The following is a 21,807-nucleotide window of genomic DNA, read 5'->3' on the forward strand; positions in this document are numbered from 1 at the left end:
AGCGCTGATCCCATTGATTCACCAATAACTTGATTACTACTTTTTTCAGGACAAATTAGGCTTTTAGCGTGTAATAATTTTGTTTAGTAATTACCTTATTTTCTATGCATTTTAAAAGGAAAACAAGGGGAAAAAATAGAAAAAACACAGTATTCCTTCATTTACATCCAGTATAGCTTTACAATAAACAGTGCTAACTATGAGTTAAACCCACAAATTGTATTTGCTTATCCATCCTTATTATTACAACATTTAGATTGTTCCTAGTACAATGTATTGCACATTGTTGTATTTGGAAATAAAGGTGCCTTTTTTCTGTTTCTTGTATTTTGTTTTCTCATTGTACACTATCCATGATTACAAGACCTTATTTGCAAAAATAATAGTAATCTACTCTCATGTCAATACATATTTAAAAAGTCAAGTTCCTACAGTAAAAATATGTTTTTTTCTTTTACATTCTGTCACTTTGTTTTTACAAGTCTTTTATTTTCGTACAGAATATGCAAAAATGTAATTGCTTTTGATTCAATTTGTGACTAAAAGAATACAAAAGACAAGGGCCTCAACCCTACAACTCTCTAAACTATATTCTACTACCTATCATGGTTAAAATGTTACCACATATGTCTCTTGTAGTTTTCCTACAACTTTCCCAAGTGTGATCATAATTTTAAAAACTGACTTTTTCTGTTTTGATTGCGTTTGTTCCTACCTATTTTTTATGTGACATGGATCCAAGTTTTAAGACACTCCAAAATGTATTCTACAACTCGTCATGGTAAAAATGATACCACGTACTGTATGCCACATTTAGTAACAAACTGGTGGTGCACTCTCCACAACTACACTTGACGTATATATGTGTCGTGTTGTCATGAAGTGGTTAAGTATTCCCTTGTAGTCTAATAATAACTCCAATATTTATATAGCGCTTTTTGCTTGCCAAAATTCAAGTGCTTGCAAGGCAGCCACTAGAGCACATTCAAGTAGCAGTGTTAGGGAGTCTTGCCTAAGAACTCCTTACCAAATAGGCGCTAGCTTACTGAATAGGAAGAGTCAAGATTTAAACCCAGGTCTCCTATAACAGAGCCCGTGCCTTTAACATGACCCAGCCACTTATCTAGTTTAGTGGTCCCCTCATCCCTACACAGTATTCCCTGGCAATAGCAGTGCTGGCTACAGATGATGGGTCTTGACTCCCGAAAACGAACTGCCAGGGGAAGTGAGTAGTGTTGCCTGGTGTGTGACTCTGCCAAGGGCACACAGGCACCTGACATCCGGGGCGCCCCACACATAGAATTAGGGCCCTGGTGCCCCATAGACACTCATGTTAATACTAGAAATCAAGGGAAATTTAGCACCCAAATCTGGGCCCAAATTTCCTGATTGTAAATATTAACATGGGCAGCTATGAGGGGCCCAATATTTATCCTGTACAGGGCAAAAACAGCACAGTTATCAGCAGTTTTACAGTGGAGTGGAGAATAGAGTTAGGCATTGGTGGAATATCAGTTAGGCATCTGAAGTGGATCGGTTACGGTTAGGCATCATGGGGAGGCGGTTAGTGTGAGGCATCAGTCAAGAGTGGGCTCATGTAAGAATAGGGTTAGTTGTAACGATAGTAAAATATGAGTGAATATGAGTAAGATTTACATATATTCTATTAGCGGCTATTTCTGGTGCCATTTTGCATGTACGCCTGTTTTGCCTTCATTATACAGCAGCAACTATTGTATTAATGGCAATCACAAATAATCATCTGCCTGTTTTTAGAAGCCGTTCCTGACTGCTACCGCCATTTCTTGGGACATGTTTGGCAAGAAAAGCAAAGATAAACAGCCACCTCCTAAAACATATGACTGCCCCACTGATTTTCTACAAGGCACCCAAATTCCTTGAAGGCGTACATATTCACTCTAAGAACCTGAGCAGGCCTCAGGAGTGTGATCCTGAGCAGGCCTGAGGAGTGTGATTGTTAAGGCCCGTACACACGCTAGACAGGCTGGAGCGACGGGTCCGTCAGACCCTCCCGCTGGCGGGCGTTCCAGCGACAGTCCGGCGTGTGTACAGTCTGTCTGCAGAATGATAAGGCTGTTTCTGAGAGATCGCCTTATCAGTCTGCCTGACAGACTGTACACACGCCGGACTGGCGCTGGAACTCCCGCCCAGCGGGAGGGTCTGACGGACCCATCGTTCCAGCCTGTCTAGCGTGTGTACAGGCCTTTATTCTGCCAAAGAAGTAGAGTAAAGAGCTACTCAGGCAGCCTGGCAATCCTGGCATTGGTGACCCACGCATGGCGCATCCGAAGGGATGCAAATCAGCCATAACTGCTGTAGTATCTGAATGCTGTGCAGAAAGTGGCTGTTGTTTCCCTATGGCTGTTGCCCTCATAAGAGTGTGGCAAAAACTGAGGCATGCCACCATCCCCCTGTCCTCCCCGTCTGTTGTCCCTCTGTGTTCCTACCTGTCCCCTTCAGTACACTGTCCCCCTGTCCTCTCCGGCACGCTGTCCCCCTGTCCCCTCTGGCACACTGTCCCCTTGCCCCCTCCGTGTGCTTTCCCCCTGTCCCCCCAGGCACACTGCCCCCTGTCCCCTCTGGCACACTGTCCCCTGTCTCCTCCACGTGCTGTACCCTCCGGCACACTGTCCCCCTGCCTTCTCCTTGTGCTGTTCCCGTTCTACATGCCGAACATGCTGCAGCTGATGAAGTACGGTATCTTTCCGGGATAGCACAGCTTCATCTACTATGAATCAGGAGTGCTGCCCCAACCTGCCAATCATGGCGGCCCACAGCTCCCTCTCCTTACTGGACGCGCTAGTCTCGAGGGCGGGAAAAGTCTCTGTCATTGGGGCGAATCACAGCACTCCCTCAGTAGCAGGGAGTGCTGTGACTGGCCCCAATGACGGAGACTGCTCTTGCCCTTAAGACTAGCACATCCAGTAAAAAGAGGGAGCTGTGGGCGGCCATGATTAGCAGGTTGGGGCAGCGCTCCTGATTTGTAGATGCGCTCGTGCTATCCCACAAGAAACCGTACTTCATCAGCTGCAACATGTGTGGTATGTAGAACGGGAATAGCATGCCGAAGGGACGGGGGACAGTGCACAAAGGGGGCAAGGGGACAGTGTGCCGGAGGAGACAGCGGGACAGGGAAGAGGTGGCAGGGGAACAGTGTGCCAGAGGGGATAGGTGCCGGAGGGGATAGGTGGAAACACAGATGGATAGGCAGAGGACAGGGACGGCAGGAAGGATGGGCACAGCACTGCTGGAGGGGGCAGAGGACAGCACGCCAGAAGACAGGAAATGGAGGAAGGGGACACAGCACCTATTAGCATTCGGACTATAAGACGCACCTACTTTTTCACCCCACTTTTGGGGGAGAAAAAGTGCGTCTCATAGTCTGAAAAACATGGTAAAAACAGTTAGCCTTTAAACTTGGTATCAGAACTCTTTCAAAAAGTTATGTGAAGCAAAAATGTTCTCCAAACTTAAACTAAGAGGTGCTAATTGAAAAACTGACTTTAGGCCGGTTTGGGCATTATGAATATTTGGTGATGGCTTATGCAATGCACAAGCAATCTTCCAGCACTTTACTAATGACTAGTGACCTTAGCCAGTTTAAAAACGGGCTAGGTCTGTCAAAGCCTGTTTCAGTGTGCATGCGCCCGTCGCGAGCATGCACGCACCCACCACGCGCCCACACAAACGCCCACACCTTCTGGTCCCGTCCACCCCCAGCTCTCTTGAGTGTTCCTGCGTCCCTCCCTGCACATGCGCAGTTCACAAAAGTACTGACACACAAACATGGGACGCAGGGACACTTGATCTTTATTAGGTAGAATATTTTAAAGGATTGGATTGATCATTTGATGAGTGTGTATTTTAAGATTTTCTTCTTCTGTGGAGGAGGAGCATCTTTAAGTTTGCCAGGTTCTCCTTCGTTTGAGACAATCCAGTATAATGTCAAGTTGGGGAGATGTGAATTAGACAATTTACTTCTTTGGATTTAAAATATCTAGCCATGGTCCCACAAAAGATTCAGGCTATTCTAAACGGGCGCCTTCCAGCAAACAAAAAAATCAGCCCAGTTTGTGGATTTGCTAACTTTTATCACAATTTTATTAAAAAGAACCTGAAGAGATAGGATATGAAGGCTGCCATATGTATTTCATTTTGAATGATTTCAGTTGCCTGGCTATCCTGCTGATCCTCTGCCTCTAACACTTACCATAGACCCCGAACAAGCATTCAGATCAGATATTTCTGACTATAATCTGATAAATGTAGCCACTTACAGTACTTGTTTCAGGTGTGTGATACAGACAGTAGTGCAGCCAAATAGATTAGCAAGACTGACAGTCAAGTGGTATTATTTAAAGGGAAATAAATATGGCAGCCACCATATACCTCTTGCTTTAGGTTCCCTTTAAAGCAGGGGTCCCCAACCTTTTCCGGCCCGGGGACCACTTTCTGACCAAATTTTTCTCCGAGGACCGGGTGGGGGGGCTTGGAGGGGGGTTTGCTGGGGAGGGGGTGTTTGCTTGGGGGGGCAGGTAGGGGGCGGTGGTGGGAGGGCTGGGGTGCGGCGGCATAGCTAGCATAGTTGCCCCAGTATAGAGAGTTTAGTTGCCCCAGTGTGGCTAGTATGGTTACCCCAGTATAGCTAGCATAGTGCCCCAGTATAGCTAGTATAGTGCCCAGTATGGGTGGGTAATGCCCCAGTATAGCTAGTAAAGTGCCCCAGTATAGCTAGTATAGTGCCCAGTATGGGTAGGTGGTGCCCCAGTATAGCTAGTAAAGTGCCCGGTATAGCTAATATAGTGCCCAGTATAGCTAGTATAGTGCCCAGTATAGGTAGGTAGTGCGCCAGTATAGCTAGTAAAGTGCCCAGTATAGCTAGTATAGTGCCAAGTATGGGTAGATAGTGCCCCAGTATAGCTAGTAAAGTGCCCAGTATAGCTAGTATAGTGCCCAGTATAGGTAGGTAGTGCCCCAGTATAGCTAGTATAGTGCCCAGTATGGGTAGGTAGTGCCCCAGTATAGCTAGTATAGTGCCCAGTATAAATAGTATAGTGCCCAGTATAGCTAGTAAAGTGCCCAGTATAGCTAGTATAGTGCCCAGTATCGGTAGGTAGTGCCCAGTATAGCTAGCATAGTGCCCAGTATAGGTAGGTAGTGCCCAGTATAGCTAGTATAGTGCCCAGTATAGCTAGTATAGTGCCCAGTATAGCGCCTCAGTATGGGTAGGCAGTGCCCCCCGCGGCCGCAGTTGCTATTACCTTATCCGTCGGCCATCTCCTCTATATTCCCCTCTCCTCAGTCTCCTGCCCGGCGTGTAAGTGATTCACAGCAGCGCGCCCCGAGTGTGCTGACTGATGAGGCACGAAGCAGGAAAGAGCGCGGCTTCCTGTAGCGGCGATGTGTATCGCCGTTACCATGGGAACCGCTCTCTCTCTCCTGCTTCCTGTAGCGTCATCACACAGCAGCATGCTGTGAGTTACTTACACGCTGGGCAGGAGACTAAGGAGAGGGGAATATAGGAAGCGGCCGCCGGCTAAGGTAACACAGCGGCAGCCGCGGGGGAAGGGCAAGAGGACAGTCCCGCGGCCCAACTGCGAACATCCCACAGACCAGCAGTGGGCCGCGGACCACAGGTTGGGGACCCCTGCTTTAAAGGATTTTCTACCAGCATCCTCCCTATCATACAGTTCACTCATCAGCAAGTCACCTTTGTCTGAAACTCTGAAGCACAGGCAGCATTTTACAAAATCAAGAAACTTTTTACAATAATCAAAACTGTGGCAGTGGAATAACTTGGTGGCAGGATATACAAGACCCACTTCAATAACATCTAAAGAATGCTGCGCTTATCTCACCATGTCCTGGAGTGTATTTTGCGTGCAAAATGACCACATGTCTCACCACATGTGTTCCAGAGGCCGGTGATATCCAGTGGAGGCAAGAAGCTGCGGATGGGGATGTGAACTACAGGTCCAAGCAGTGGAAGTCACGGTCCCAGTGACCGGACGGCATGCGCAGCGATGTAATGTAAGCCCTTTTACAGACCTGTAGTGAGCACCAAGGCAAAGGTCGGGACGGCATGGAGTCCCATGCAGGAAGCGTGCAGCTCCCCCAACGTTTCCCCGGCTTCCGGCTTTCTCAAGTGGGCGTGGTTACATCACGTCGGTTCCAATAGCCTTTGACTACTCTGCTAACCAATCAGACAGCATACACCGCCCATTCATGCAAAATAGGTAATCACTTGGTCACGAAGAGGGGCGGGCACCAGGTGGATACCAAAAGGTATTACTGATAGTGTGCAGAGCGCTGGATTAAAACACCCACAGAGTCCCGAGCAAGTAATGGGGTTAGAATGAGTGAACCCCCACTGGCAACCACATACCAGTAATTCAAAACCATAGGTAATGGTGACCCTGTGTATAGAGTAGTGAACCACCCTCTTTTCAGTCACAATTGTGCAGCCCCATATCCGTGTACCATACACATACAACCACAATGACAATGCCGCCATCTAAGTGACGGTCCCTAAATAACAATATATAAATAAAGACTGCAAAAAATAACGTCCACTAATAAATACAAGTGATGCCCGATATTACATCGGGATAAGATATAGAATACTATTAGTGAAAATAATTGCCATTGTCGCAAGCTCCAATGAGGGAGCTGTAAAAATGGACGAAGGGGCATTGGGAGAGGAATGCTACAGTAGCCAGCCCCATCCAAACAGGCGAGAGATAGCCGTACGCAGACATGGCGGGCAGCAGCGCACACAACGGCGCAGGACCAAACTAGGTGGGCAGGAAATGGGTATAACTCATTCTTTCATTCTGGCCTGGTGCAGTACAGGCCCCTAGACTGTAAATCCAATGGGATTCACATCTCAAAAGAAGTCTATCAAAGTTGCCCCCTCTTATCGTAGGATGTCTACGATAAAGGGCCATAAATTTAACCCCTCTAATACTGTCATCATGTTCCAGAGTACATTGATTGTTCTCATTACATTGTCCTTTGCTTGGTCTGAGCAAATGTGGTCCAGAAGAAAAGGTAGAAGTCTGTTTAGCGTCTAGAATGAGGTTTGAGATTGGTTTATAATTGGTACAATTGGTACAAGACTGGGGATCCTTTTCAGGCTTAGGTATTACGGATATGTGGGCCTCTAAACATTGAAACAATGAAATAGTGGCAGAGGTTAATGAGTTCAAGGCGGAAAATAAAGATGGCACTAAAGTAGAGCTAAATGACTTTGACAGCCACCAAGAATTTTTTTGTGGTGATAGGGGCGTCAAGATTTTCCATTGATTGAACTTTGTTGTTTTGCACAGATTTATGCATTAATCTAACTCACTGGCCAATTTATTTGGTAGATAATTTTTTCACTGTGTTTAGCACTCAGCATTTTAACTGTATATTCTGAACCAGTGTTCATATACAGTACACTCTGTTACTCAGGATAGAATTACTAATATACAGGACCAGAGGCAATAGTATTAAAGGATATCCTAGTCCTAAATTAATTCTGTAATTGATGCCGTGTGTGTGTGTATGTGGGGAGTTGTGCATAGACTTACCGCACCTCCCGTGGTTCGGTGTCTATCTCCATTTAGCTGTAAAAAGGCATGTTCCAAAGTCCTGGGTCAGCAAAACGGATACAGAAGCCAGGCCACTGGAGGTGCAGTAAGCCTATGTGCACCTCCCCACACACACAGGGCATCAGATACATAATTCATTTAAGACAAAGATATCCTTTTGAGGATTTAAAGTGATATATGCATACACTAGTAACCTGAAAGATATTGAGGTATTTATGTTTTCATTGTTTTTTGATTGTTCACAATCATATTTGATACTAATAAAACATTATTCATGATACTGTGAGTTTCAATAGGCAACATTACTCTTTTCCTCTACACCAGTGCTGTCCAACTCAGTTTAGGATTCCACCGACTCCGACTCCTCGACTCCGACTCCTCTAATTTGCATATTACAATCTTGTTGATTGAAAGTATGTAACATGAAATTCGTCTCTTAACTGCCAACGCTTAGGAATTTTAAAAGACAACTGAAGTGAGAAGGATGTGGAGACTGCCATATTTATTCCCTTTAGTCATAGACTAAAACTAGTCCTTGGTAAGAGTACTTGTAAAAGGTACAGGCCGGAACAAAGAACATCTATCAGGCCGTAGGCAATGTAACTGTGGATACATGTAAGAGTGATGTGCAGGTACTCTGCAGGGGAATAAGGAGATTCTTCCTCTATTACACATTCTTCATGCACAATCTAAACCAGGTTTATGGGTGATAGACAACACCTCTGTGTTCAATGTGCACAACATTCTCAGTGGATTCCCTGCAGCTCTGTGGAGAGTGCATATGTAGAGTATAGTACTACTGTGTAACAAAGTAAACCTGAGACAGATGAAATTAAAGTTTTATACATACCTGGGGCTTCCTCCAGCCCCCTTCAGGCTAATCAGTCCCTCGCTGTCCTCCTCCGCCACCTGGATCTTCTGCTATGAGTCCGGGTACTTGAGCCAGTCTGGCGTAGTACGCATGCACACACTCCGCCGCCGGGAGCATACTACACCTGCGCAGCACTGTTGCGCAGGTGCAGAACACTGCTGGCTGTGGAAGCGGCATGCGGCCGGACTGCGCTGAATTACCAGGACTCATAGCAGAAGATCCAGGTGGTGGAGGTGGACAGCGAGGGACTGATTAGCCTGAAGGGGGCTGGAAGAAGCCCCAGGTATGTATAAAACTTTTCTTTTCATCCTTCTCAGGTACCATTTAATTCGTAGTCACCAACCCAAATTTTAACAACATATCAAATTATTTGATTTCATGAGCAAAATGATTTATACATTTGCATAAATCAGAATCAACACAGAATTATTTCCATCTCATTGACCATCTCTGTTAGTGGCACGGCTACACATCAGGCTTTATACTTACAGCATAGATGTTATTTCATATATATAAGAGATTCCTGTGTACACATCATATATACAGTCACAATCAGATGTGTATATCTGACTTTAAAAATACGGGGACTGCTTTATTGAAGCAGCACAAGTAACTAATTTTGATTGGTTTATTTCATTTTTGTGGACTAAGCACAGCTATTACTGTATGTATAAATTATTTATGATGACTATTATCTGAGAAATAGAACATTTTATCATATTTTCTATTTTAATTACAGTTTAAATTCATTAGCGGTGGAGTCGGTGCATTGTTTCCCGACTCCGACTCCAGGCACCCAAAATTGCCTCGACTCCGACTCCACGACTCCGACTCCACAGCCCTGCAATCCTGAATGCATTTTGTGGGTAAATCTGCAGCCAATCTGACGGCATTTTGTGGGTAAATCTGCAGCCAATCTGAATGTGTTTTGTGGGTAAATCTGCAGCCAATCTGACGGCATTTTGTGGGTAAATCTGCAGCCAATCTGAATGCGTTTTGTGGGTAAATTTGCAACCAATCTGAATGCGTTTTGTGGGTAAATCTGCAGGCAATCTGAATGCATTTTGTGGGTAAATCTGCAGCCAATCTGAATACGTTTTGTGGGTAAATCTGCAGCCAATCTGAATGCGTTTTGTGGGCAAATCCGCTCCCAATCTGATTGCATTTTGTGGGGAAGTCTGCTCCCAATCCGATTGCTTTTTATACAGAAACTGCTGCTAGATTCCCCCCCCCCCCCCCCAGGGGAGAGGGGGGTGGGTATTGTTGGTGGGGTCTGCTGGCCCTCCACCATGTGGCCTGAAAAAAAAAAACAGCCCTCCATGCACGCGAAGTTGGACAGCACTGCTCTAGACTTTCCTTATCATCCATAGCACACTCATTGCGGTGTGTGGTGAAAACGTTCCTATATTAACGCTGTTTAGAGCATACAAGACAATATATTTAGGAGGGCATATAAAACTTGTAACTGAACATCACTTTTGCTTAAGTTATGCATTAATCTGTACAGTACATTTTTTATTTAGTCTTGCATAAGCTAAAGGGCTAGTTCACAGTACTCAGTTACATTGCAGAATAATTCTGCATGTCAACTCACTGCTGATACAATTCTATGGACCTGTTCACAATACTCCACTGTAGCTGATTGTGTTATTTTAACTCACTACATGCAGGCTTTGTATTAAAGTACATGTCCATTGCCATTGCAGTTCACACTCATAACACGTGCATTATGCAACTGACCACTGTGAACCTAGCCAAAATCATAGGTTCTATGTAATACTGTACTATAACAAAAACTTTTCTTTTTTTTATGATGAGCTTACCTAGTGGCAAAACAATTACTCAAATGGTATCACACAATTCTCAAACATATAACATATACTGTACAGTATTTTATCTGTGATACTTTAAATTTTAAAAATGTAAGAAAACATATCTCTTCTACCTGTTCCTTTACAGATGCCAGAATAGCTGACGTTGTTTCTGTTTCAGAACCATCACCATTTGAATTATTCATGACTGGGCTTAGTGAGCTATTTTTCTCTGAACATGATGGTTGATCAGGGGACGGCATAATTTTTAACCTAAAAGAAAAAAAAAGTTAGTATAAGCTTAGTATGTAGAACACGTCCACAACATTGGTAAACAAAGATTTTTCTATAGAGAATAAAATATGATTTACAGTATGTGAAATTGAGTGTGACAAAGTCATCTATCACATAAAATTGAAGTCCTTTATCACAACCAGATTTTAGAGCAACACTGTGTGTGAGAATTAGCAGGCTCCCTTGTGACCTTTTTGGGGGAAATTTTGACTGTAGCCTGCCCACTGAGGGATTTACTACTACAGCAGCCCATATGCTCATGGGAAGGTACAACACTGGTGGGAGTGCTTTCACATGCTAATGAGCCTAGAGCTGGATAGGGCCAGTGCTTTTGTAGTGTGGGAGCTGCATTGCCATGGTAGCAACGAGTGAGGACTAAAGTATATTGAAGCAGATTTAACAAAATAGTTTTGCCATTTTTTTCTTCCTATTCCTTCCCTTTTTAACCACAGTTTCGTAATCTGCATTGGTTTTGAGAGTAAATTCACTACTTACAAAAATCAATGGACTTTGGCACTAGTTTTGCATAAATTTCATAGACCTGTCGTTCTGGTAGAACACTGCAAAATCAATGCAAAACTGTAGTCAGGCACGTCGTTGGGGCTAAAGATTCGGAGCACGTGCTCCGAATCCCGCCAACTGTGCCCCGAACCTCTGGACACGTGGTGCCCATGTGGTACACCAAAGCAGCGGCATCCGTTACTATGAAGCTGCTGCTCTATTCCCCCTCCTTGCAGCGCTAGTGGCCAGGGTACGCGGCGCCTGGTGCCAAGCCGCTCCACTCCTTCTTCCTTGTATCTCCATGACATGCGGCCACTCTGAAGCTTCACCTCCCAGCAGGGTTTGAATGAGCGCGGTCTTGCTGGATGGAGCAGAAGCGTGCCAACAGGAACTCTATGAGATGGCTGCAGACACCTGGCACTTCACTGAATGGAGTGCAGGAGAAGAGCAACTCTGCAGAGCTGAAGACTGATGAGGGGCAGAACACAGAAGACTCCCAGCCAGAGCCAGCGAGGGACACGGAGGATGAAGCAGCAGCTAATTGACCTGACAGCGTCTTCAAGACTGCAGAGATGTCGGGGGAGGAGGAGGTAGTATACTCACTCAGGTGTGTGTGTGTGTCTGTGTGAGAGATGTGTGTGTGTGTGTGTGTGTGTGTGTGTCTGTGTGAGAGATGTGTGTGTACTGTGTGTGTGTGATCACTATGTGTGTGTGTGTGTACTGTTAATCCCTTCTCTTGAATTAATTCACTGCAAAATCTGCCTTATACTGTTAAAAGCTGTTTTTGAGAAGGGAATGATTACTCAAGGTTGAAAGTTTGGTTCACATTGACAGTATTTGATGAAGGAGTGTGTGTGCGTGTGTGCGTTTTGCCACTGACTGTCCTCAGAGGAGCTCACACTTTAATCTCTAACATAGTCTAATGTCTTGCCATATTATGATGTATTTGTTTGGCACTGACATCTTCTGCAGCACTTTACATAGTACACATAGTCATAATCATAGTCTAATGCCCTGCCATGCCATATTATTATTGATATGTATTTATATAGCACTGATGTCTTCTGCAGCACTTTACAGAGTACAGTACATAGTCATGTTACTGACTTTTCACAGAGGAGATCACATTTTAATCCGTGTTAAAGTCTATCAAATGTCCTAGATTGCCTGTACTGATAGTAAACTATCAGCAGCGTGTGATCTCTGCTGCCTCCAATATGTACAGTGTAAGCTGTTACATTGTGCATGTACTCATAGTAAACTAGCTGCGGTGTATGTACAGTATTAGTTGTTACTCTGTACCGATACTTAACGTTAACTCGCTGCAGTGTGTGCCATTCATTTCTAACCCCTGTGTGTGGTTTATTTCTACCTCCAGTATGTACATTATAAGGTGTTACTGTGTGCCTGCACTGATAGTATACTAGGTGCAGCATGTTCTGATCTTTGCTACCTCCAGCATGTACAGTATAAGGTGTTACTCTGTGCCTATACTGATAGTAAACTAGCTGCAGCATGTTCTGATCTCTACTACTCCAGTATGTGTATTATAAGGTGTTACTTTGTGCCTGTATTGATCGTAAACTAGCTGCAGTGTGTGCTGATCTCTACTACCTCCAGTATGTACAGTATAAGCTGTTACTCTGTGCCTGTACTAATAGTAACCTAGCTGCAGTGTGTGTTGATCTGTTACCTCCTGTTTGTACAGTATAAGGTATTGCTCTGTGCCTTTACTGATTGTAAACCAGCTGTATTGATTTAGCTGTAAAGTCTGGTATACATATACAATTTTCATTAGCCAATTTTGCTACTTCTAGGTATTATTTATGAGAGCTCAGCTCTGTTCATAGTATTCAAAGTCTGTTGGCCCTCATACTATATGGGGGTGGTAAAATTGGACAGTGATTGACCAATTGAATGTGTGTATGCATCTTTACTTTTTGCCTATACTGATAGTAAACTATCTAATTCAGTGCTGTCCAACTGGCGGCCTGCGGCCCGCCAGGCCTTCTGCTGCGGCCCCCCTGCTGTAGCAGTGTTAGCTCTGAGTCCCCAGAGCTGAGGGGACTTTCTTTTTACTTTCCCCCCATGCCTCGGCTGCTATAATGTAAATTTACAGCCCCTCCGCTCCCCTCGTTCCCCCCCCCCCCCGCACGGGGGAAGCCGCACGGGGGACTTTAAATGCTGGATCAATGATGTCACTTCCTGCATTCAAATTCACAGCGCGACTGCCGTGCGCTGGTCTGGCTGGTTCCTATCTCCTGCCCGTTGCCGATCTGTGGTGAGGTGGCAACAGCACGGGGGGGGGGGGAGGGGGGAACGAGGGGAGGGGAGCGGAGGGGGGCTGTAAATTTACATTATAGCAGCCGATCTGACGGCATTTTGTGGGCAAATCTGCAGCCAATACTGAATGTATTTTGTGGGCAAATCTGCAGCCAATCCTGAATGTATTTTGTGGGCAAATCTGCAGCCAACCCTGAATGCATTTTGTGGGTAAATCTGCAGCCAATCCTGAATGCATTTTGTGGGTAAATCTGCAGTCAATCCTGAATACATTTTGTGGGTAAATCTGCAGTCAATCCTGCAGGTTTGTGGAGTCGGTACAAAAATCCACCGACTTCGACTCCTCAGTTTAGGATTCCACCGACTCCAACTCCGACTCCTCTAATTTGCATATTACAATCTTGTTGATTGAAAGTATGTAACATGAAATTCGTCTCTTAACTGCCAACGCTTAGGAATTTTAAAAGACAACTGAAGTGAGAAGGATATGGAGACTGCCATATTTATTCCCTTTAGTCATAGACTAAAACTAGTCCTTGGTAAGAGTACTTGTAAAAGGTACAGGCCGGAACAAAGAACATCTATCAGGCCGTAGGCAATGTAACTGTGGGTACATGTAAGAGTGATGTGCAGGTACTCTGCAGGGGAATAAGGAGATTCTTCCTCTATTACACATTCTTCATGCACAATCTGAACCAGGTTTATGGGTGATAGACAACACCTCTGTGTTCAATGTGCACAACATTCTCAGTGGATTCCCTGCAGCTCTGTGGAGAGTGCATATGTAGAGTATAGTACTACTGTGTAACAAAGTAAACCTGAGACAGATGAAATTAAAGTTTTATACATACCTGGGGCTTCCTCCAGTCCCCTTCAGGCTAATCAGTCCCTCGCTGTCCTCCTCCGCCACCTGGATCTTCTGCTATGAGTCCGGGTACTTGAGCCAGTCTGGCATAGTGCGCATGCACATACTCCGCCGCCGGGAGCATACTACACCTGCGCAGCACTGTTGGGCAGGTGCAGAACGCTTCTGGCTGTGGAAGCGGCATGCGGCCGGACTGTGCTGACTGGCAGAATTACCAGGACTCATAGCAGAAGATTCAGGTGGTGGAGGTGGACAGCGAGGGACTGATTAGCCAGAAGGGGGCTGGAAAAAACAACAAACAAACACAGAACATTTATATCGCGCTTTTCTCCTGGCGGACTCAAAGCGCCAGAGCTGCAGCCACTAGGACGCGCTCTATAGGCAGCAGCAGTGTTAGGGAGACTTGCTTAAGGTCTCCCACTGAATAGCTGCTGGCTTACTGAACAGGCAGAGCCGAGATTCGAACCCAGGTCTCCTGTGTCAGAGGCAGAGAGGAAGAAGCCCCAGGTATATATCAAACTTTCTTTTCATCCTTCTCAGGTACCATTTAATTCATAGTCACCAACCCAAATTTTAACAACATATCAAATTATTTGATTTCATGAGCAAAGAGAGTGCGTACATTTGCATAAATCAGAATCAACACAGAATTATTTCCATCTCATTGACCATCTCTATTAGTGACACGGCTACACATCAGGCTTTATACTTACAGCATAGATGTTATTTCATATATATAAGAGATTCCTGTGTACACATCATATATACAGTCACAATCAGATGTGTATATCTGGCTTTGAAAATGTGGGGACTGCTTTATTGAAGCAGCACAAGTAACTAATTTTGATTGGTTTATTTCATTTTTGTGGACTAAGCACAGCTATTACTGTATGTATAAATTATTTATGATTACTATTATGTGAGAAATTGAACATGTTATCATATTTTCTATTTTAATTACAGTTTAAATTAATTAAGAGTCAGAGTCGGTGCATTTTTTCCCGACTCCGACTCCAGGCACCCAAAATTGCCTCGACTCCGACTCCACAGCCCTGCAATCCTGAATGCATTTTGTGGGTACATCTGCAGCCAATCTGACGGCATTTTGTGGGTAAATCTTCAGCCAATCCTGAATGCATTTTGTGGGTAAATCTGCAGCCAATCTGACGGCATTTTGTGGGTAAATCTGCAGCCAATCTGAATGCGTTTTGTGGGTAAATCTGCAGCCAATCTGAATGTGTTTTATGGGTAAATCTGCAGCCAATCTGAATGCGTTTTGTGGGTAAATCTGCAGCCAATCTGAATGCATTTTGTGGGTAAAGGCTCATACACACATCAGACCATAGTCTTTGGAAAATGAAAGATCACAGACCAATTTTACCCCCTTCCATGTAGTATGAGAGCCATAGTCTATTCTATGGAGCTGAACTCCCCATCAGACAGAAATCTTTGCAAGATGTTGCACACAAAGATGTTGTAGACTTTCAAAAGATCAGTATCTGCAAAAGATCTGTTCCTGCAAAAGATCTGTTCCTGCAAAATGCATTCATAGTCTATGATGTCTGCAGATCCTCATACACACCTTGTTTAACAGACATTCATCTGCAGATCAGATCCACCAGGATGGATTTTCAGATCTGCAGATGATTGTCTGATCTGCAGATGAATGTCAGTTAAACAAGGTGTGTATGATGATCTGCAGATCTCATAGACTATGAATGCAACTTGCAGGAACTGATCTTTTGCAGGAACAGATCTTTTGCAGATACTGATCTTTTGTGTCTGTACAGCATCTGCGTGTGCAGCATCTTGCAAAGATTTTTTTCTAATGGGGAGTTCAGCTCCATAGAAAAGACTGTGAAGGTATGGCTCTCATACTACATGGAAGGGGGTAAAATTAGTCTGTGATCTTTCATTTTCAAAAGACTATGGTCTGATGTGTGTATGTGGCCTAAATCTGCAGCCAAGCTGAATGCATTTTGTGGGAAAATCTGCAGCCAATTTGAATGCGTTTTGTGGGTAAATCTGCAGCCAATCTGAATGCGTTTTGTGGGCAAATCTCCTCCCAATCTGATTGCATTTTGTGGGGAAATCTGCTCCCAATCTGATTGCATTTTGTGGGAAACTGCTGCTAGATACAACACCCCCTCCGGGAGGGGGGGGGGGTTGTGGGGTCTGCCGGCCCACCACCATGTGGCCTGGAAAAAAACCGGCCCTCCATGCCCGCGAAGTTGGACAGCACTCTAATTAATTAAAGGATAGGGGATAAAGGATAAATCTGCAGCCAATCCTGAATGCATTTTGTGGGTAAATATGCAGCCAATCTGAATGGGTTTTGTGGGTAAATCTGCAGCCAATCTGAATGCGTTTTGTGGGTAAATCTGCAGCCAATCTGAATGCATTTTGTGGGTAAATCTGCTCCCAATCTGATTGCATTTAGTGGGGAAATCTGCTCTCAATCTGATTGCATTTTGTGTGGAAACTACTGCTAGATCTGCCGGGTGGGGATGGTGGGGTCTGCCGGCCCTCCACCATGTGGCCTGGAAAAAAAACGGCCCTCCATGCCCGCGAAGTTGGACAGCACTGATCTAATTAATTAAAGGATAGGGGGCCCCATCCAACATTTTGCTGGGCAGGCCCTTTATCTTTAGGTTACACCTTTTCAAAGATGTCACTTACAGCTCATCTTTGTAAAGCCCTGCCAACAGCTATACTAAGAGATAGGAGAGGCATATTTTTTAATTAAAGCAGAAGTATCAGGATTGATCGACATAATCCACTACATCTTACCCTAAGTAGTGCTCTAACTGCTGCTACTTTAGCATTAAATTGTGAGTCCCCCTTCTCTTTGTTAAAGTTGCCAGAATACATCTTACCTCACTCACAGACAGCATCAATTTTGAGATTCCTAAATATCTCCTCCTGTTTTAAGCTGATTACACACTTTCAATTATGATTGGCCAATCACTGACCAATTTTACAGTCTCCATGTAGTATGAGGGTTTATGTAGTCAATCTGCTCGTAGAATTCAATATCTGTTTACCCTCGTACTACATGGAGGTGGTAAAATTGGTCAGTGATTGGCCACTCATAATTTAAAGTTTTTAGCAGGCTTTAGAATGAAATTGTATCTTCTTAAAATGTCTGAGACAAGTCTGCATGATTTCTAGCAAACTACTAAGATGTTCTCTCACTGTTGATAAATCTGCCCCAGAGAGTATGGTTTGAGCTACGGATGAGTAGGTGTAGCTGTCAACCACCTGTAAAATTTTTGCTACATTTGTGGTGAATAACATCCCATGTGATCAACCCAAGAAACTGACCAAGGGGGTGACTGTTGCTCACAGATATTTCTTCAGATGTCAAATTGGAAATCAGGATAAAACTTTAGGCACTTCATCCCTGCTGTGAGGTGTGCTCTGTTGGCCTTTTGCTGTGCTTTTAGTTTGGTTTAAAACAAAAGACCATCACTTGGACTGCTACTTCTGTCTGATTAAAATGTCTGAAAGTTTAAGGTCTGGGAACCAGCAGCTGTAATTTCAAAAACCCTTGCTAATGGGAGGGGGGGGTTCCACGTATAGAGAAAGACCTCCGTGCTAAACCTAACAAGCTACTTCAAAGCAGCCTCTCATACTGAGCGAAGCTACAAACATGTCTAAGAAGGCGATGGAAGTGGGGGCAGTAAAAAAAAGGCACCAAGCATCAACTGAAACCGCAGAAATTACTGGAGCTCTTTGCCGGAATCCAGTTACGCAACAGGGACAAAGATGGCGCTGACAAGAGCAGGAGACCCGGCAAATCCACACTAGCTGAGACCCAGCGTTCCACACCTCTCAGCAAGTCTCAGGAGGAAGATTCCTCAGATGGCGGCCCCCCAGTGAAGTCAAAACAGAAGCTGACAGACACGGAGGATCAAGTAGGCCAAGCGGCCATCTTAGAGCCTGTTGGTCTCACTACACAGTCGGCATTAGAGCAGTTTACAGCTACCGATCAGTCAGTAACTCAAGCTTACATGAAAGAGATGATAATGTCTCTCAAATACTCTCTCTCTAATGACATTAGACACATTACAAATTATTTGCATCAGTCTGTCAGCCTCTTAGGAGACAGAGTCGCTGCATTTGAAACCAGTGGCTCTTTACGAACCACATAATTTAACAAAGCAGTAGACTGCATTGAAGAGAATCAAAATGACATCTCGTGGCTAAAATCAAAATCAGCTGACCTAGAGGACAGAAACAGGAGATATAACCTGAAAATTAGAGGAATCTGTGCCGACTTCTCAGCTGAAAGATCTTATAAAGAGACTAGTACATACTGCTCTCCCTCATCTAACCAGCATTGAGCTCTGTATAGAAAGAGCACACAGGTTATCTCGGCTCAGCCACCTACCTGATTCCACACCGAGAGATGTGATTTGCAACTTTCAGTTTTAGAATCAGAATCAGAATCATTTTTATTCGCCATTGGGTTTGGCACGTACAATTTAACAGATAAGGGATAGGAAGTATAGATAACAGAGGGCATAAAATAGACAGTCAGGCATAGATAAAAACAAAAACACATAAACCAAAAATGGCTAAAACAGAAGTCCAGATTAATAATTAGAGTAGTAAAGGCAACAGGAGTGATAAATAATAACTGAAAAGCATGAACAGGAGTGCACATTTCAATTTGACAGGAGTGCAGATTGATAATTAATTGATTGATTGATTATAATATGTGACATTTTGAAGTTCATGAACAGGGTGCAGTTCTGGAACACAATGTTGCTCCGGTGCTGGGCTCAGAGCGAGTCAGGAATGCAGGTTAATGATTATAACAGGAGTGCAATTTAAAAACAAAAAAGCGGCAAGGCACAGTTCAGATTCAGTGGTGGAGGGGGTGGAATGACCTAAAGTGAGTTCAGGAGGGTGACAGCTGAGGGGAAGAAAGAGTTCCTGTGCCTTGAGGTTTTGGTGGCAATGGCCCGAAACCTGCGGCCTAACGGAAGTCTGCTGAATAACAGCTGGCCAGGGTGAGAGGGGTCGCTGGCAATCCTCAGTGCTCTTGAGCGTAGCCTGGAGTTGTGGAGGAGGTCAAGCGAAGGTAGAGGTCTGCAGATGTTCCTCTCTGCCGATCTAATGACCCTCTAAAGTTTGAATCTGTCTCTGGTGAAGGAGCCAGCGTACCATACTAGGATGGAGGAGCAGAGGACGGACTTGATGGTGGTGGAGGCACGTCAGTAGCTCTTGAGCCATGCCGAACTTCTTCAGTTGACGGAGGAAGAAAAGCCTCTGCTGGGCTTTCTTCTGGGTCAAGGCTGTGTTTGCCTTCCAGCTCAGGTCCTTGGAGATGGTGGTGCCCAGAAGGCGAACGCTGGCTACTCTCTCGACCTCGGTGCCATTGATAATGATTGGTGGGGGGGAGGGGGCATGCTTCCTGAAATCCACAATCAGCTCTACAATGTTAGATGAGTTGAGGACCAGCCTGTTCTCCCTACACCACTGGCAAACTCTGTCAACCTCCTGGTGGTAGGCCTGCTCATCATTGTTTGTTACTAGCCCAACGATGGTGGTGTCATCTGCAAATTTGATGACCTTGACAGAGTTTTCCTTGGATCTGCAGTTGTTCGTGTAAAGGAAGAACAGGATCGGTGACAGGACGCAGCCTTGTGGAGCCCCCGTGTTCGTTGTTCTAGGTTGAGAGGTGACCTCCCCAAGCTTAATGACTTGAGTTCTGTTAGTCAGGAAGTCTGTGATCCACCCACGGAGTGTGGGAGGGACATTCAGCTCTGTGAGATTGTCCTGCAGTATGAGGGGGCAGATGGTGTTGAAGGCAGAGCTGAAGTCCAGTAGTAGAATCCTGGTGTATGTGTTAGGTTTGTCCAGGTGGTCGTATGTGAGCTCAAGGCAGATGTTGACAGCATCATCAGTGGATCTGTTCGCCCTGTATGCAAACTGGTACGGATCCATTTGGGGGGAGGTAACAAGCTTGATGTGTGACAAGACGACTCTCTCAAAGGTTTTCATGATGTTGGATGTCAGGGCCACTGGTCTTTAGTTATTGAGGTCAGAGTTACCTTGCTTTTTGGGGACAGGGATAATGGTAGACTTTTTGAAACATGCAGGGACTTTGCCGACCTGGAGGGATTTGGAGAATATGGAAGTGAGGATGGGTGCCAGCTGGTGTGAGCAGGTTTTCAGACAGGCTGGTGACACGCCGTCCGGGCCAGAGGCTTTCCTGGGGTTAACGAGGACAGGTGGAAGAGGATATCAGCCTCACTCACCGCTGGAGGTGGAGGGTTCGAGACTGAGAGATAATCTGCGCTATGTGAGGGGTGTGCTGGTGCTGTTACTGGCTCCCCCAGTGCATCCAGGTCCTCAAACCTGCAGTAAAAGTTGCTGAGGTAATATACGCCGATTATATACTAACATTTGTATCCCAGATACTACCTCTGGACGCAGGGTAGTGGCTTCTCTCGATACCGAAAAAGCCTTTGATTCTATGGAGTGGCCCTACCTTTGGCACTTATTCGAGCAATATGGCTTTGGCCCTAAATTTATATAGATAATTAGAGCCCTTTACTCTTCACCCACAGCACGTATAAAAACAGGAGATGTAATTTCCAGCCCATTCAGACTCTACAGAGGCACTCGACAGGGATGCCCTCTCTCGCCATATTTATTTGCCCTAGCTATAGAACCAATGTCCATACTGATCAGAGAGTCTGAGAGACTATCGGGTATACAAGTCGGCCCCATTGAGGAACGGATTTCGCTGTATGCTGACGATACTCTCTTGTATCTTGGCGATCCAGATTCTTCCTTAGTGGAAGCACTGGAGATAATAAGGGTCTTTGGGATATACTCAGGTCTACGAATTAACCACGAAAAATCAGTAATAATGCAGATAGATGAATTTCCCATAAATACCTCCAACTCACCTCTTACATGGGTAAAGACATTTAAATATCTCGGGGTAAATATTACTGCCTCAACAGCTGATTTCTTTGAACTGAATGTTCTTCCTATTTTGCAAAGTTTCAAACGGAAAATTGGTGTGTGGAAGGGCCTCCCACTCTCCCTAATTGGTCGTATTAATTTATTCAAAATGATCTTTCTTCCCAAATTCCTATATATCTTTCGTCAAGAACCTGTTATAATCCCCAAAAAGTTTTTTCGCACTCTTAATTCCCTTATAATTATGTTTATATGGCATGACCAACCCCCTAGGATAGCATTATCTACACTCCAATTGCCGAGCAATCATGGCGGGCTAGCCCTTCCAAACTTATACTTATATTACTGTGCTGCAGTATTGGTGTCCGTTCGTTGGTGGTTTGCGCAAGATACATATAACCCGGCGGTCACAGTGGAAGCTGCCAGATTGGGATCATATGAGAGACTCACCCTGTTAGTGTTTAGAGGATCAAGCAATGATGCAAGAGTTACAATCCCAATGAAGACAACCACTAAAGTCTGGCAGGACATGATCAAGCTGAGTGGCGGGAATAAAACACTGTCGCGACACGCTCCACTTTGGGAGAACCCTAACCTTTCACACTTTGAAGACATACCTGATCC

At 44.8% G+C, this 21,807-nt stretch overlaps 1 protein-coding gene across 14 annotated transcripts in view; it reads right to left on the minus strand.

The window, feature by feature from the left end:
* Positions 1 to 21,807, minus strand: part of CTNND2 (catenin delta 2) — a 2,713,436-nt gene that overhangs the window by 2,460,022 nt on the left and 231,607 nt on the right. For 13 of the 14 annotated variants that reach the window (XR_011020838.1, XR_011020837.1, XM_068236432.1 and 10 more), the window contains one exon: positions 10,433 to 10,571. Coding sequence is in view for 11 of the 14 variants with exons in the window: in XM_068236432.1 (XP_068092533.1) it covers positions 10,433 to 10,561 (129 nt within the window). In the remaining 3 variants the exon portion in view is untranslated. Of the gene's footprint in view, positions 1 to 10,432; positions 10,572 to 21,807 lie in introns of those variants that run through there. The other variant, XM_068236440.1, reaches the window with a different exon arrangement.

The sequence above is a fragment of the Hyperolius riggenbachi genome, chromosome 5 (assembly GCF_040937935.1).
Source record: "Hyperolius riggenbachi isolate aHypRig1 chromosome 5, aHypRig1.pri, whole genome shotgun sequence".
In the NCBI taxonomy this organism is placed as follows: domain Eukaryota; kingdom Metazoa; phylum Chordata; class Amphibia; order Anura; family Hyperoliidae; genus Hyperolius; species Hyperolius riggenbachi.